This window comes from Poecilia mexicana, unplaced genomic scaffold (genome assembly GCF_051168715.1).
Source record: "Poecilia mexicana isolate PSO_F unplaced genomic scaffold, ASM5116871v1 scaffold_4, whole genome shotgun sequence".
Lineage (NCBI taxonomy): Eukaryota > Metazoa > Chordata > Actinopteri > Cyprinodontiformes > Poeciliidae > Poecilia > Poecilia mexicana.
In genome coordinates this window covers 7,426,829-7,443,669 of record NW_028263373.1, presented here as the reverse complement: position 1 = coordinate 7,443,669, position 16,841 = coordinate 7,426,829, and the positions used below count along the sequence as shown (strand labels likewise).

The following is a 16,841-nucleotide window of genomic DNA, read 5'->3' as shown; positions in this document are numbered from 1 at the left end:
AAAAATAAATAAAAAATATGAACAGCAAAAATGTATCTCTTTGATTAAAGCCAACCCAAAACACACCTGTCACTTATAAAAGTGCAGAAAAGCTTTTATTTTGAAAGTGATATGGACTCTGTAGTATACCCTCATAACCCGCCCGACTGATGTTTAGTTGTAGTAGAGCAGTGAAGAGATGGAGGCAGTACAGCATGTTCTGGGTTTAGACTGGCTCGACACCAGGGCTATTTTAATTTTTCTTTTCGTTTTTCTGCTGCTGAGCGACGTTTTGAGGAACTGGAAACCGAAAAACTTTCCTCCTGGACCGCTGGCTCTTCCATTTATTGGAGATCTTCACCGCATCAAACCTGCCAGACTTCACCTGCAGTTCTCAGAGGTGAACTGCTGACATAGGCAGAAGTGACATTATAATCATTTATGTTTTTATACGTATATTTTAATGAAATAATCAAACTCATAATGTGGAACTATAGAAGTTCCACATTCTATTGCTATATATTAATATAGTAATACTTTATGGACTAAAATGGGCATTTAAATATAACATTTTTTTAATATAAACACTGAAGAAAATTCAGAGTAAATGCAAATGAAATATGGACCATCATCTGCAGATCGACTTGATAATATTGACATAATATTTTTAAAATCCCAAATGCTTTGGAGAAAAAATGAAAACTCAGCATAGATAAGAGAAAAATATTGGTTGCAGCTGTGTTTTGACACGAACTGATTGTGAACCTTAATGGTTGCTCTCTCATTTCTGTGTCACTCCTTTTATAGCTTACTAATAAATGACACATGATAAATCATGCAGTGTTTGCACAGGCTCGGTAAGCCTGTGCAAACTGTGTTTTTTTTTATGGCAGTGTTTATGCCATAAAAAACATCTATAACATATTTCTTAAAGAAAAAAAAAGGCAGGAACTGTTTTTGTGGAAATGAATTTACTTGAAATCCTATTTGTAGGTAGTTGTACTCTGACATTTGAACTTCAGGTCCATTTTCTGTGGATTTGTTTACTCTGCACTATTCAGCTGCCATCATGTTTGTAGGGAGAAGTAATTATTCAAGCGGGCCTGAAAAACACTGCAGCGAAATCCTCATTAGTTCTCTTTCTTCAGCTTGCAGAGAAATATGGAAACATTTTCAGCCTGCACATCTTTGGGGGCAGAGCTGTGATCATTAATGGCTACAAACATGTGAAAGAGGCGCTGGTCCAAAAGGGAGAAGACTTCATAGATCGCCCCAACATTCCACTGTTTTCTGAGTTTTTTGAGAATAAAGGTACATTTATATATTTACACTTGGATCGTGGATGTAGTTCACGAATATCTGACAACCCAAACTTAAATATTGACGCTATTTGTTTCTTTTTCCATCAGGTCTTGTGATGTCTAACGGTAATCCGTGGAAAGTGCAGAGGAGGTTCGCTCTTCATACGCTGAGGAACTTTGGTCTGGGAAAGAAGACAATGGAGCGATACATCCAGCAGGAGTGCCAGTATCTCACTGAGGCTTTCTCAGAACAGCAAGGTCTCCACAAAGATTTATTTTCACACTTAAATTGTGTCCCTACCATTTTTATGTTAGACAAGGTATCTTGGTAAGCCTGTGCAAACTCTGCGTACAGTTTCCTGTACTTGGAAGACAGGAATGCCACCTGGTGTGTCTGCTGCTGCAGACCCTCTGCTACATCACGTTAATGATGCTGAGAGACACTGAGAGATGACTGTGCTCGAACTCAGACAGCGGGTTCAGAAATACCCCAACCCATTTCCCCAACAACAGCAATCATGCCACTTCCAAGTCACTTGACCCCCTTTTCTTTTCCATTCCGATGCTTGAGTTAAACTTCATCAAGTCATCTTCACAGCAGCTAATATCGTATAGGCATTGTAGTAATATGAAATGTGTGTGAAACTGTTTGTTACTTTAGCTTTTCATCACTATCTGAATTTTTTTTCAGCTTCTGTCGATCTTGTGAACTTAAACTGGTGAACCTTTCTTGCTCCCCTGACGCTTGAGAGTTTTACAGTATTCATAAAACTCCGTATGAATACAGAGATCTACTGTCAGATCTCTTGAAGAAGCTGGCTATTAATTTGGCAAGCTAGAGCTTTTTCTGCCCTTTCAGATATTCACTCTTTTAACAAAAGGCCTTCATTCTTTCCATTCTCCACAGATAAGGTGTTTAATGGCCAGGCACTGATCAACAACGCCGTGTCCAACATCATCTGCTGTTTGGTCTTTGGGAGTCGATTTGAGTACAACGACAAGCAGTACCAGACTATCCTGAAGTACTTCAACGATATAATCCTCCTACAGGGAGGTTTGTCAGTTCAGGTACGCCTTCTCTCTAAAAACACACCGCGTTTTATAGCAAAATTGTCCACATGCAATTTTATACTTCAGCCTTGAAGGTTCTTTGGATCTATCCAGTCAACTTATGTTTTTATTTATACACTTGAGGTAACATTGAAATTATTTTTAAAACTATTTTCACTACATTCATCTTTCTGTTCAGATTTTCAACTCAATGCCCTGGCTGATGAGGTGGGTGCCTGGACCACATAAACAAATATTCACGCTCTTGCAGAAGCTGATTGACTTTATAGACATTCGGATCAAGGAACACAGAGAGAACCTCGATCCGTCGTCTCCCAGAGACTACATTGACGCCTTCCTCATAGAGATGGGAGAGGTGAGTCTTCTGTTCGCTCTCAAATATCCTGCACGCATGGTAAACAGATTCTTGCAGCTGCCTCTGGTGTCTTTGGTAGAAAGAGGACAAAGATTCTGGTTTTGATCTATTCAACTTGAGCGCTTGCACTCTGGATCTGTTCGGTGCTGGAACTGAAACTACAACCACCACGTTGCACTGGGGGCTGCTGTACATGATCTACTACCCTGAGATTCAAGGTTTGTATCATCTTTAATTACCTTTAAATTGCACTGAATCTAGCACGACTTTCTCCATCTCTGTGCAAAAACTCATATTTTACCTCATTTTCTGTGTGTTCAGAGCGAGTCCAGGCTGAGATAGACGCCGTGGTCGGTCCATCCAGGCAACCGGCGGTGACCGACAGAGAGAACATGCCCTACACTGACGCCGTCATCCACGAAATGCAGAGGATGGGAAACATCGTCCCATTGAATCTAGCACGACTTGCAAACAAAGACACCACTTTGGATAAATACTTTATCCCAAAGGTACAGTTAAAAAAAGTTACAGATAAAAGGTTACTGACATCTATTCACCTGGAAAGGGTTAAAAAGCCGCTTTTAAGATTTGCGGATTTGAATGAACAGCAATGAGAATCATATCTACACATAAAGCAGAAGTGAGCCTATCCAGGAGTGGCTGCTCTACAGAGCTGGGTAGTAACTAGTTACTTTTACTCAATTACATTTACTTTTTTTTCTTCTTTTTTTTAAAGTACTTTTAGGAGTATTTTAACTATACTGTACTTTTTACTTGAGTAATTTTATTATGAAGTATCACTAATTTTACTTGAGTAAAATTTCTGGATTCTCTACCCACTGTGAGTAACTTCACTGAATGAAGAAAAACCAAAAAACAAACCAAAAAAAGTTTCATTTGTTTTTTATTAAAAGAAACTGATATGGAAAAAATATATTGCCCAGTTTTACTTTTTGTTACTTAAATGAATTATTGTTATTTTCATCCTTAAAATATCAAAATTTCCACTTAACTATATTTTGGTCCATCTGATGATGTAATTTTTAAATATTAAAATTATCTAACATCCATTCATCCATCTGTCTGTCCATCCATTCATTCCCACTTGCTTTATCAGCTAAAATTAAATAAATTAAATGAGTTTATTTGTTTCTTCTTTTCATTAAAACGTATTTCATTCAGTCCAGGGAAAGAGCAGCTATATCTAATTATCTTTGGCATATCATTGAAAATTAACATTTCATCTTATAAAATGAAAAACCTTAAAGTAGAGTAGGGATCAAACTTGTCTCTGTTTGTCTGCTGGCTTTGAACTCACAACTAATGTTATTGATCCTTTTTACTGATATTTTGTAAATCTCAGGGAACCATGATTCTTCCGACACTTCACTCTGTCCTCCATGATGAGTCGGTGTGGGAGACGCCTCACTCCTTCAACCCTCAGCACTTCCTGGACCAGGACGGTAAATTTAGGAAGAGAGAAGCCTTCATGCCTTTTTCTGCAGGTCAGTCATTTGTTTTGGTCCTTCACAGTTGAGCTCTCTTCTATGTCTTCAAAACATACAAACTGACAGAGCAAAAAATAATTACTAGTTTTTGTAATCGGTTTAATTTCATAGATGCACAATTGAGAAACTTTATGGTCAATTTTTGTTCTGTCTATTTGCTCTGTACGCGGTCCAGCCAGCTTGCGCTGACCCTGTGTGCGCTTTTATGAGTTTTTTTTTTTTTTTTTTTATGTATTGTTTTGGAAATTGATGGTTTGATGGGACAACACCCCCACTACCACACTGTCCGACTGTGACATTTTCTGCATAGTCTTATCAGATGAAGTTGGTTCTGGGTAGATTCCCTCATTCACTAATTCAAAACTCTCTTTGTCTCTGCTGAAACGGTCTAAATGAACAATTTGCATCTCAGTTTCCTTTTAAAAGCTTCTCATAGTTTTTGTCCTTCCTGTGACTTTTTTTTAACTCTTCACTGATACTGAAGAAAGTTAACTTTAAGGCTTCGTCCTTCAGTAACAACTTCCAGACTGAAGAGTGTTACAGAGCAGAGTTTACGTGTTGTGAGTTCACTGAGCAGAAAAAGCTAATACTGTCAGGTTTCCCATCAGTCACCACACTGAGCTGATCCAGCTAAAATTTATCTGAAACAGGAAACCATCTAATTTTTTTTTTTAAGCCTCTCCAGGTTAGATGTCAGCTGAGGCCCTTCTGTGTTGAGGTGACACGTCCTGCTTCTGCATGTATCACATGTTTCTGGGTTCTACAATTTCTTTCCACAGGCTAAACTGTGAATCTAAACAGCCCTTATGTTTGAGAGTGAGTCGGTGTACAGGTAATTGTTTTGTTCATATCTGTGTGAAGACCTGCTAAAGATGGGCACCACCTTCTGAGCAGCTGGAAAAAGCCTCCTGGAAATGGTTCAGTTGGAGGGGAGTATTATGTCGTGAACTCAGTAAGAACCAGAGAATCCTAAGTAGTTACGTGAACCAAGTAGAAAGCTCTGACAAATAGCAAGTGCGTGCAGGACCTCTATTTACATTGTGCCAAAGTAAACAGAAGGAATGAAGCTCAGCAAGGAAAGATTAAACAGCAGATTGTGTTTTGAAAGCGAACATCTGGAAGCACTTCAGATTTCATAAGTTCATTGGGACACGAAAACTAAACTAAATGAGTCATGTCAGGCTGGTTAAGCATGATCGGCATTAATTAGTTACTTTAGTGGCAAAACAAATATAAGCTGTAGATACAATGATCTATTATCTGCAGACTCAGCAAAAAGTCTAACAATAAGTAAACGATTACCAAGCCAACGTTGCTCCTTCAGTTACGGATAACAAGCAAAAATGGAGTAATGTTCATAGCGTCTTGAGTTTGAGTTTCGCTCACCTCTGATCCTACAAGCACTCATATTTTAGCTGCAAAATCCCAAATGTAGCAGTAGGGGGCGCAATCCATAACCTTCCAGCATGCAACTTCACCTGATGACCTCTCACCCTAATTTGCTATGTTCTACTTTTTCTACAGTGTGACGATAAACCTCATCTCCTGCATTTTTGGTTTTTAGGTAAACGTGTGTGTCTCGGGGAGCAGCTGGCCAGGATGGAGTTGTTCCTCTTCTTCACCTCCCTCCTCCAGAGGTTTAAGTTCTCACCTCCTCCAGGAGAGCAGCCCAGCTTGGAGTTCAAACTGGGAGCAACTCGCACTCCCAAGCCTTACCGCCTCTGCGCCGCGCCCCGCTGAGCTGAACACAGCCTCTCTTTTCTTGGATTACATTTGTGCAAAGAAACAACAGCCGTCAATCCTCTGAACATTAAAATTAAGCAGTCCAGTGTTTCTTTGTTACCAAAAAACAGTATTATATCTCTTTATGTGCAATCAGTTTAACAATTAAAATTTGTCCTGAATATTTGTTGATAGAAAAACATCAAATTTTCATGACTTTACAAATAAATGGTGTTGCAGTGTCTCGTATTCATCTAAATATTTTTTGATTAATCACCTCCACCAAGCCTCAAAAATGTCATCTCATTCATTTTTATGCTGGCGCAATAAATGCAACAAGTTCCTTTCACTCACAAATCTAATGAGGTGACTACTGCTTCTAAAGTTTTAGTAGAAATAAAAGAAATGTTGCATTTGTGTTATTTCTTAAAAAGGACAATGCATTTAAACGGACTTGGTTTGCACTCTACAAGTACCTGAGCATTTTGCCCTGTAGCCAGAAACCTTTAGTGAGTCATGCTTTGAGGATTTCTTTTGTAACCTGGACCTCTAAATCCAGCATCGCTCTGATTTTAATGCTAAATCTTTGGCCCATATCCCAGCATTATACATCAATCCATACTCTCATTTTAAAATGTATAAATTACATTTCATGTTTGCTCACATTTGGTCTGTGCAGAAAGATACGTTTCTCTCCGTTGTGGATTGTAAAAATAAACGGAAACTAAGGATACCTCCTCCCATTTCCTCTGTTTTCTAAGAAGGGGCACAGCCGGGGGGCTAGAGAGCAGGGCGGGTGGGACGGGTCGCTCAGGGCCTTTGAGTCCAAACAACAAGCAGCCGATTTAAAAGCAGCCACAGAAAACTCAGCAGCAGCTGACCGGTGCATCTAATTGATCGAAATAGCTTGAAATTTACCTGAAAGATGCTTTGTTAAAAAGCTTAACCTTTAACAGAGATGTAGGTGGTGGCAGGCAAACTGGGTGAGAAGCGACTGTGAGGAAGTTACATAACAGTTTCCCCTCCCAGGACTCTCACAACAACAGGAGAAACATGCGGGAGCTGGCCCTGCTCCAGCTGGTTGCAGAGGGGGAAACTATGCAGCATGCATCCATGTTGTATGAAGATACAGCAGAGCCTGGACAATTTAAACAAAGCACTTTTTGACTACGATTTCTCTGCGGCTGTGTGGAGAATGTGTGCTGCTTGAGGCCATCAGTAAGAAGGTGAAACAGACTGAAGACGAGTCGTACGGGAGAATATTTAGCAACATAAAAAGAGAACGTCATTTTTTTCTCTAAAATTGTTGACTTCAGTCTTTCATACCACATGTATTAATCAAGTCAGAGGCAGAAAATGAGTCTTTCTCCATGTTTTTTTTTTTTTTTAAATCTGAACACAAACATAGTTAATATAAAATGTAGAGGATCAAGAGCACAGAACTTCAGATTACAGAACGAAGCAGAAACATAGAGGGTTGTTAATGTTTTTATTACAGCTTTTATGTTCACCACCTTTGTCCTATTTGCAGAGCATGACGTGTTTACTCGACAGTTACTCACAGTGCATAATAATTTTATCACCGGTAAACGGAATGGTATATATAAAAAGATTCAGAGATTCTTGAGTGTCATTCATAGCTGATCTCACAGAGCTGCACCTGTGTTAGCAGAGCACAATGGACGCTTTATACGGTCTCCTTGGCTTTGAGTGGCTGGACACCAGGAGCGTCTTGATATTTTTCTTTGTGTTTCTGCTGCTGAGCAATATCTTAAAGAGCAGAAAACCAAAAAACTTTCCTCCAGGACCACGGCCTCTGCCGTTTATTGGAGATCTTTATCGCATCAACCCTGGCAGACTTCACCTGCAGTTTTCAGAGGTACAGTTAGAGTTCCCACATGGGCAGAAATTTGATGCTCTTCCTCTTTTCTCCTTTGTTTCTTTTTTTTTTAAACTTTCCTTATTTAGACCTTCATGAACTCAACCATGGTGATATATTAAGTGTTCAAATGTATCTTTGATCACATTAATTTATTGTACCATCAAACAATTTTTATAATCAAGAAATTAAGTAGTGTGGCTGCTTCCTGTGCTGCAAAATGAGGTGGAGAGCACAGCAGGATAGATGGATGTCTGGGTTTCCCTGCTGGTCCTTTTACCCTCGATGACCTGGCCTTGCATGAATGGAAGACAATGGATGAATAAGTTCAAATAGTCCTGAATTTTGGACAAACAGTAAAACTTGTTCCTCAGGCAGTAACTGTGTCTCAATGTCACTTTGTTGAAAACAGAAATCTGTTGTCTGTGTTCAGTTTGCAGAAAAATATGGCAACATTTTCAGTCTCGATATTTTTGGAGGAAGGACGGTGATCGTTAACGGGTACAAACATGTGAAAGAGGCCCTTGTTGAAAAAGGAGAGAACTTCGTGGATCGCCCCACCATTCCACTGTTTTCTGAGTTTTTCAAGAACAAAGGTGCTGGTGTCTCATTACATCCCTGTTGATTTCTTTCTAAGTCACTCTTTCATGTTAAGCAATATCATTTGTATCTGGCTCCACGAAACTCAATGTTGACACAGTTTGCTATTTCTGAAAGGTCTTGTGATGTCTAATGGTAATCCATGGAAAGTACAGAGGAGGTTTGCTCTTCATACTTTGAGGAACTTTGGTCTGGGAAAGAAGTCCATGGAGCAATACACCCAGCAGGAGTGCCGATATCTCACTGAGGCATTTGCTGATCAGCAAGGTACAAAACAACCAAACAATCAAATAAAAAAAATTTAATTTGTCATTGCTGCAGTTTTGCATAATTTTTCATCTTCTTTTTATTCTGTTTTTTTTATGTATATTACTCCTTGGCTTTATTTAGCTTACAGTCTGTTATTATTTCAAAGGCAAGGCGTTTAATACCCAGACACTGATCAACAACGCCGTGTCCAACATCATCTGCTGTTTGGTCTTCGGGAGTCGATTTGAGTACAGTGACAAGCAGTACCAGACTATCCTTCTTGACTTTAATGAGATTATGCGCTTACAAGGAAGTTTTCTCGTACAGGTCAGCCTTCTCTCCAAAAAGTGTTTTTTACAAGCATTGAAGATGAAAGTCTTTTATCTGAGCTGCAGCCTAAGAGCGACAGAGGATTGGAAAAGTGTAACTTTGTCTGCGACTGCCCCGTCATTCTCAGTGCTGTGGAAAAACACAATGCACCTTTCAACAAAAAACATACAGTTTATTTAAAATGAGTACAAGTGTCATCAAAACACATTTAAAAATGCTATTGCTATTAATTGCTATTAATGTATACCCATATTATATTAGCATTAAAACTATTTCTTACATTAAAAAGTATGCATCTTCTTTGCTTTTCAGATTTACAACACAATCCCCTCAGTAATGAAGTGGCTGCCAGGACCTCATCGACAAATCTTCAGTCTCATAGAGAAGGTCATTAAGTTTATAGAAATTCGGATCAAGGAACACAGAGAGAACCTTGACCCGGCGTCTCCAAGAGACTACATCGACTCCTTCCTCATAGAGATGGGAGAGGTGAGTTTTGGGTTCCTTTATTCATTACGTGAGATGTTCAATGTCTTGAGTATGTTTTATCTTCGATTAGCCAAAACTTTCTTGAATTATTTGATCAGAAGTTCCCATCAGTTCCTGAAAGCCTCTCAAATGTTATTTTATTCATTTTCCATTTGTTATCTACAGAGCGTAACAGAATCCTCTCATAGGGATGAACCACATCTACATTCTACAGGGGAAAATAACTTAACACATGCAAAAACATGCCTTTGAACATAATTTTGAGAGTTCTTTATTGCTTTTAAATGTTTCACATTTTGTCATCTTACAATCACAGACCTCCATGAACTTTATTGGCTTTTGTGAGATTGACCAACGCATGATAGAGCACAATTGCAACATAGCAGGGAAAAGATGAATGGACTAAAATTTTTATTAAATGTCCTTTTGTTTTTCACAGAGGAAGTTGTGCTTGAATTTATATTCCATTATTTGAGTCAATAGCTTGTGGAAACACTTGTTCCCCAACTACAATTTGAAGTCTTATGAAATTTCTTTACCAGCTTCACACATGTAAGAAAAATTTGGCCTGAGTTTTCTTTACAAAACAGCCTAAATTCAGTCAGATTTGATAAAGAGTGTCTGACAACATCAGTTTTCACGTCTTACTAGAGGGCCATATTCCTCATTTGGTGGCACACATTCTTCTGTACAGAGACATTAAAGTCTGCAAAAGTATAAAACAACATTGGAAACTCTGGTTAAGTAAGACATTGGAGGTGGTTTAAAATGCTGGAGCAGCAATATAAATATAGTAAACATTTAAACGCCTGTCTCTGGTGTCTTTGGTAGAAAGAGGACAAAGATTCTGGTTTTGATCTCTTCAACTTGAGCGCTTGCACTCTGGATCTGTTCGGTGCTGGAAGTGAAACTACAACCACCACGTTGCACTGGGGGCTGCTGTACATGATCTACTACCCTGAGATTCAAGGTTCGTATAAGATAAATATCTTAAACAAATCTGTTGCTGTTGCATGCATCTCCTCAAACCTTTGTGTTATGTGTTTATTGGGAGAAATCATGTACAAGATAGAAAAACTAGTTTTCATTGTGTTCAGAGCGAGTCCAGGCTGAGATAGACGCTGTGATCGGTTCATCCAGACAACCCGCCATGTCCGACAGAGAGAGCATGCCCTACACTGACGCCGTCATCCACGAGATACAGAGGATGGGAAACATCCTTCCACTGAATGTGGCCCGCATGACGACCAAAGACACCACCCTGGATAAATACTCGATTCCAAAGGTAACCCACATTATTTCATTTAGAGTGTATATTAGGTATTAAATATCAGACGTAAAAAAAAAAACATTGTTACCAAACAACACCAAGGTAGTGTATGAGGGCGACTGTGGCCCTGTGGAGTGAGTAGCCTAATTATTGCAATCCAAAAGTTGTGAGTCAAGGTCCAACTTCCTCCTGCCAAATGTTAATGTGAAGGTGCTAAACCCCAACTTTCCTACAATTTGCCTGTCAATCTATGAATCTGTGTGTTTGTGAAATCCATGAGGTAAAGATGGTCCACTGAGGCTCGTTAAATGGCCGCCATGACTAGAAAAGTGTTATTTAAATTTAGTCAATTTGCCTCTTACACTACAGCGGTAACTAAGACATATGGCAAGTGACTGTGATCTAAATAAGCTTACAAGTTATACTCTGTAGGAAGCTAGTTAGAACCCTGTAAATGACAGTAGAGCACTGAGAAGAACATTTTTTATGTTTTTCTTTTTCAAGGGAACCTTGATTATAGCAACTCTTCACTCTGTCCTCCATGATGAGTCCATATGGGAGACTCCTCACTCCTTCAACCCTCAGCACTTCCTGGACCAGGACGGTAAATTTAGGAAGAGAGAAGCCTTCATGCCTTTTTCTGCAGGTAAATTTTTCTCTGTCTAAGGATAAACAGCTTAAATTCCTGTCAGACTTAAGACAGGACTACAAAATTCAACAAGTACTTTCAGTCATCGGTAAAAATTAAAAGACTTTACTCATGCCTTGGCAATAACAAACATGTATTGGAAGTACAATCTGCACTGATGAGTCCCTATGATCAGCAGTCACTATAAGGCAATATTTTGGTGGCATGTAAGGAAAAAAAAACATTTCTGTTCTACCATTGCAAACATAAATGTACAGAGTTTATGTTTAGCTTTTCCCTACTATTAAACACAAAAGAGGGTTTTAGCATTTAAAATTTAAATAGGACAGCATTTTATATTCTTAATCCAATCACAGAACGTCTCTCCAGCCTCTGGAGGAACCAAGCAGAGTTACACCACATCATCAGTTTACAGTGGAAAAATGAGGTGCTGTGTATTTCCAGGTAAACGTGTGTGTCTCGGGGAGCAGCTGGCCCGGATGGAGCTGTTCCTCTTCTTCACCTCCCTCCTCCAGAGGTTTAAGTTCTCACCTCCTGCAGGAGAGAAGCCCAGTCTGGAGTTCAAACTGGGAGCCACTCATTGTCCCAAACCTTACCGCCTCTGTGCCGTTCCACGCTAAAACAAAACAAATGTTTTGCATCTGCTGTCGATCTACTCACACTGAAATGAAAGCGCATGACTGAGCCGATCTCAGTGGGTGTTTAAACCTGTTATTACACAAACAGTGAGGAAATCAGACTAGATCCTCTGAAGAAAGCTAACTCTGTGGTTTGTATGTTTGTGTGTCTGAAAAAAAAGAAAAAAAAGAAAAGAAAAACCAAAAGAAATGTTGTCTTTTAAATAAATGCTGCTTGTTCACTTTTTAAATGTTTTATCCAATTTCAATTTACAGTGTGTGCACAAAACTGTTTACTAATACATGTTTTGTTTTTTATGTGAAGTGAATTTCATTGAAAATAATTTAAATGACTTTCCTGCTTTAATAAAGACTGTTGTGATGTAATGGAGTGAATGCCACTGATTACTTCCTCAATCTCTCCACACCATAAAAAGACAAAACAAAAACTATCTCTAACTTACTGTAAAATACTGGCAGCTGTGGTTGCCAGAATTTTACCCTATTTAGACTGGTTCAAAATTATGAGAAGGCTGGCAATAAAACTTAAATAAGCCCTCAATAAAATGGATGGAAATCATAAATGGGAGTGATAACTTGCAGAAAAATGGTCATCACAATAAAATCCACAAACTCAGTTAGGTGAAGAGAAGATGAGATTAGGTGAGAAAAGATGCTGAAAGATGTATCTGAATTCTCTAGTACTTTTTCTACAGCAAACAGTATTTAATAAATACTTTATTTCCTCATTCAACTTTAATCTGGCTTTAAAAAATACAAAATGTGATTACAGAAGTTTCAATTACAGAAAAAAATCTCTTAGCCGAAAACGTTGAACTTGGGAACTGCTTTTATAGCAGCTTTTTTATTATAACAACCTCAGGCCTATTTGATAGGCTCTTTGTAATGTCTACTTTTGTTTTGGGAATTTTGTAAAGCAGCATTTATAAAAACGTCCGGAAGACGTTCAAACAATGTTCAGAAGTATGCACGTTGTATTAGAAGAAAAAAAAAGATAAAAATAATAACAGCCATAAAAGTTTTAAATATATAAAAACTAAATCAAATGAAATGACAGCAAAAAAAAAAAAAAAGGAAAATTAATTGGGAACTACGTTCGACGTCGTGCGAGCCTTTGCTTGATAGCTGGGTATGTTTATGACATGTTTTGAATTGTCACAGTCTATAGTTATAGCTCTAAGGTGTTCTGTCCCACACGATTAAAAGACCGTAGAAGATTAAAATATTCGCACAGAGAAAAAGAGTGATGTTCTTATTTTGAAAATCAGGTAGTTTCAGTATTTCATAGCTCATCTGACAGTCGTGCAGCTGTCAGATGATGCTTCAACACCTCAGCACGGTGTTGAAGCAATGGAAGCGTTATTCAGTCTTTTCAGCTTGGAATGGTTTGATACGCGGAGTATTTTAATATTTTCCTGCGTGTTTTTGCTGCTGAGCGATATTTTAAGGAACAGAAAACCGAAAAACTTTCCTCCTGGACCGAGCACTCTTCCTTTTATCGGAGATCTTCATCGCATTAGCCCTGCTGGACTTCACCTGCAGTTCACAGAGGTGTGAGTTCTTAAATAAATAGATACATAACAACCAAATGTTGATGTTAAATACGTTGAAAAGAATGTGCTAATTATATTCCTAAACAGTAGATTATGGTACACAGTGTCAACAGCTAAGGTAGTCAAAAAAGTTTATTCAACCGAATGCCGTATCGGTCAGGGTTTTAGGAATAAATTATCATAATGTACAAAACCATGCAAAGTTGGCACTTTTAATGGACTTTCAATGCAACTTTTAGAGGAACTTTGCATTAAAAGTGTCATTATTTACCGAATGACACTTCATGACAACAGTCATAAACATTCATAAAGACTCGTTCATGTTCATGACAGGTATTATGTCATGTTTATGACAGTGTCATGTCAGTCTTATACACACCCCTTCAATTAAAGTGTTACCAAATTATTTATATAGTACTGTGACAGACTGGCGATCTGGCCAGAGTGACCCCGCCTCTCTTCTGTTGACCGCTGACGCTCCAGCGGTCAACAGAAGAGGAGGAATGTATCAAGGAGGAGGAACAGCATGTTTTTTTGTTTTTTTTACATAAGATATAATAAATTACACAAATGACCAACAGCTCTCAGGATTGTATGATTCACAGAACTAAGGCAAAAGGGAGTCCAACCCAGTACATTCATAGGGAGATCAACTTCGCTTGGCATTCTCCTCTCTCACTACAAAAGGAGTATGATGGGTTGGTCAAGGCACAACAGCCTCCAATCACCATCTTTCAATACACACCCTGACTTTATATCCCCCCATTGATCATCTGATTCAGTAAAACAATCCAGCTCCACATTAATACCTCATCAGGTGTCATCATAGTGTTCATGGCATCCATTAAAACCTGAAACTAACCAATGAATCTCATTCTCTGTCCCTTTTAGTTGACAGGCACTAGCAAAGTGTACCTAATAAAATGGCTGGTAAGCATAGATCAAAACCAAATGCACAAACTCTGTTATCTGTGGAGAGAAAATATATATATAATAATCGAGGTATTCAAATCACTCGAGGAATTGTTTCAGCCCTAAAAATTATTAAACCAAAATGACTTATTTGTAGCTCTTCTCCAAGCAGGCAACATTTCTTGTCACATTTTACAACAGCAGGAGCAGCAAATGTTTGTAAGTTACATTTAATTTTACTTTTAAGATATTCTTAAGTATGATTAAAAATTTTAAACCTGATAGATTGTTGAAAAATCTTACTTAAATTAATGGCTTTAATGTACCATTGTCATTCTAAACTTAATATTTAACCATTAAAATCCCTGTTTTAATCCCTACCCTCCTGAACTATACCCTTCTGAAGTTTGTCATGGCGCCTAAAATGATTAAGTGACGCAGTTGCAAAGGGTTAATAGTTTGAGTCATGCAGAACTGATCTGACCGTTTCCATAGCAACGATCAGAAGCAAGACATTCCCCCAGAACTACAGTGACTCGTTGTAGCTATGACCTCATCTATGACATAGATCAAAGAACATCTGAGGTTCTAAATGCTTGGATCTCAAAACAGGAGGTTATATCAAAGCAGCTCATTGACTCTTTGCAAGGTGTTTGAAGAAGGTTTTAAATATGGAACAGGTTTTGTTTTTTCCACTCACTCTCGGTGCTGGTTATTTGATCAACACTGGAGTGAGGAAAGTTTTTAACAAAGTGCTTCCAGCGATCACATTCGATATAACTAGCCATAAGGACGACACAACTGAATACGATGAGATTGATGACTATCTTTTCAATCCTTCATCGACAAGGAAGCAAACCACGGAAAACTCACAGCAAACTTTTCCAGCCGGGAAAGTTTGCTGTGAGATTGCAGAGTATAAAAACTCAACTTCTGCGCTAAAAAAAGCGACTTTGGAAGACCGTAGCCAAAAGAGATCTGGCTTAGGGAACGATTTGGCCAATCTCAAAGAGCAAACTTCCCCGGCTGGGGAAGTTGGTGATGAAAAAGAGACCACTGGGTCTAAACGCTCAACTTCTGTGCTGACAAAAGCGGCATTTCAAGACCGGACCCAAGAGAGATCTGTACTTGGGGACGATTTGGCCAATCTCAAGGAGCAAACTTGTGCACATTAGATAGATGGATGATGGAATTTTTTAAAAGTTGTTTATAATAATATTATTATTATTATTATTATTAATAATAATAATAATAATAATAATAATAATAATAATAATAATATTATTATTATTATTATTATTATTATTATTATTATTATTATTATTGTTGTTGTTGTTGTTGTTGTTGTTGTTAGTAGTAGTAGTAGTATTTGTAATAATAATAAAAATAACATATTATTATGTTAATCAATATAATAAATAGTAATAATTATCAAATAATAATTATTTATTATATTGAAAATTTTTATTACTATTAGCAGTATAATAAAAAAGTTATAATTTAACATTATTATTGCTATTCATGCTGTTTCTAAACTGTTCAGAAACAGCATGAAATAACTGTTATTATAGCTATTGTTTTTAATAATAATAATAATAATAATAATAATAATAATAATAATAATAATAATAATATTATTATTATTATTATTATTATTATTATTATTATTATTATTGAAAACAATAGCAAATCTCAGGAAGCCTCTGACTGAAGAGTGTTGCTGTCATGACATGCTAATAGCGGGGTAGTCAAACGGAGATGATATTCCACAGAAACATGTCCTGGATGATAGGGATGATTCAATTCCATTCCAAATCAATTTTTGATTTAAAACTATTATCATTAATGATTTATATAATAATTAATGATTATATAAATCATTAATATTATTATCATTATATAATGATAATAATAATAATAATAATATATATATATATATATATATATATATATATATATATATATATATATATACCGTGTTTCCCCGAAAGTAAGACAGTGTCTTACTTTCTTTTTATCCCCAAAAGCCCCACTATGTCTTACTTTCGGGGTATGTCTTATATTGGATAAAAATTTTAGAATTTTTTGTTTTAACCATAAAATTAACATTTATTAACAACCTGAACAGTATTGTATTCACCACCACAAGTGCAGGGGTCGGCGCGGTGACGTATGGAGAGGGGGACTGTGCGGACGTGGGCAGGAGGCGGCGCGCAGCAAGATGAGAGGTGTTTCCCCGAAAAGTAAGACATATGTCTTACTTTCGGGGTACGGCTTATATTAGCCGACCCCCCTGAAACCCCCGATACGTCTTACAATCGGGGGTGTCTTACTAT

The 16,841-nt window shown here is 37.7% G+C and overlaps 2 protein-coding genes across 2 annotated transcripts; both read left to right on the top strand.

Annotated features, from left to right (window-relative positions):
• Window positions 1-85: 85 nt before the first annotated feature.
• Window positions 86-6,669, top strand: LOC106908422 (cytochrome P450 2J4-like). The gene is made up of 9 exons (XM_014974503.2): window positions 86-379; window positions 1,128-1,290; window positions 1,389-1,538; window positions 2,188-2,348; window positions 2,530-2,706; window positions 2,786-2,924; window positions 3,028-3,215; window positions 4,070-4,211; window positions 5,779-6,669. The coding sequence occupies exons 1-9, from the start codon at window positions 179-181 to the stop codon at window positions 5,952-5,954; spliced, it is 1,497 nt and encodes a 498-aa protein (XP_014829989.2). The 5' UTR covers window positions 86-178; the 3' UTR covers window positions 5,955-6,669.
• A 154-nt stretch (window positions 6,670-6,823) lies between these two features.
• LOC106908423 (cytochrome P450 2J4-like) lies at window positions 6,824-13,119 on the top strand. Its single transcript, XM_014974507.2, has 9 exons — window positions 6,824-7,815; window positions 8,249-8,411; window positions 8,533-8,682; window positions 8,831-8,991; window positions 9,307-9,483; window positions 10,315-10,453; window positions 10,581-10,768; window positions 11,258-11,399; window positions 11,847-13,119. Exons 1-9 carry the CDS (start codon window positions 7,615-7,617, stop codon window positions 12,020-12,022), a joined length of 1,497 nt encoding a protein of 498 aa, XP_014829993.2. The 5' UTR covers window positions 6,824-7,614; the 3' UTR covers window positions 12,023-13,119.
• The last annotated feature ends 3,722 nt before the right edge of the window (window positions 13,120-16,841 follow it).

Excerpts from the sequence above, each read along its gene's own strand:
- LOC106908423 (XM_014974507.2), top strand. The coding sequence starts at position 7,615 with ATGGACGCTTTATACGGTCTCCTTGGCTTTGAGTGGCTGGACACCAGG. Across the intron at positions 7,816-8,248 it reads TTCACCTGCAGTTTTCAGAG|TTTGCAGAAAAATATGGCAA; the intron begins GTACAGTTAGAG and ends GTCTGTGTTCAG. Across the intron at positions 11,400-11,846 it reads CTTCATGCCTTTTTCTGCAG|GTAAACGTGTGTGTCTCGGG; the intron begins GTAAATTTTTCT and ends GTGTATTTCCAG.
- LOC106908422 (XM_014974503.2), top strand. The coding sequence starts at position 179 with ATGGAGGCAGTACAGCATGTTCTGGGTTTAGACTGGCTCGACACCAGG. Across the intron at positions 1,539-2,187 it reads GGCTTTCTCAGAACAGCAAG|ATAAGGTGTTTAATGGCCAG; the intron begins GTCTCCACAAAG and ends CATTCTCCACAG. Across the intron at positions 2,707-2,785 it reads TCCTCATAGAGATGGGAGAG|AAAGAGGACAAAGATTCTGG; the intron begins GTGAGTCTTCTG and ends TGTCTTTGGTAG.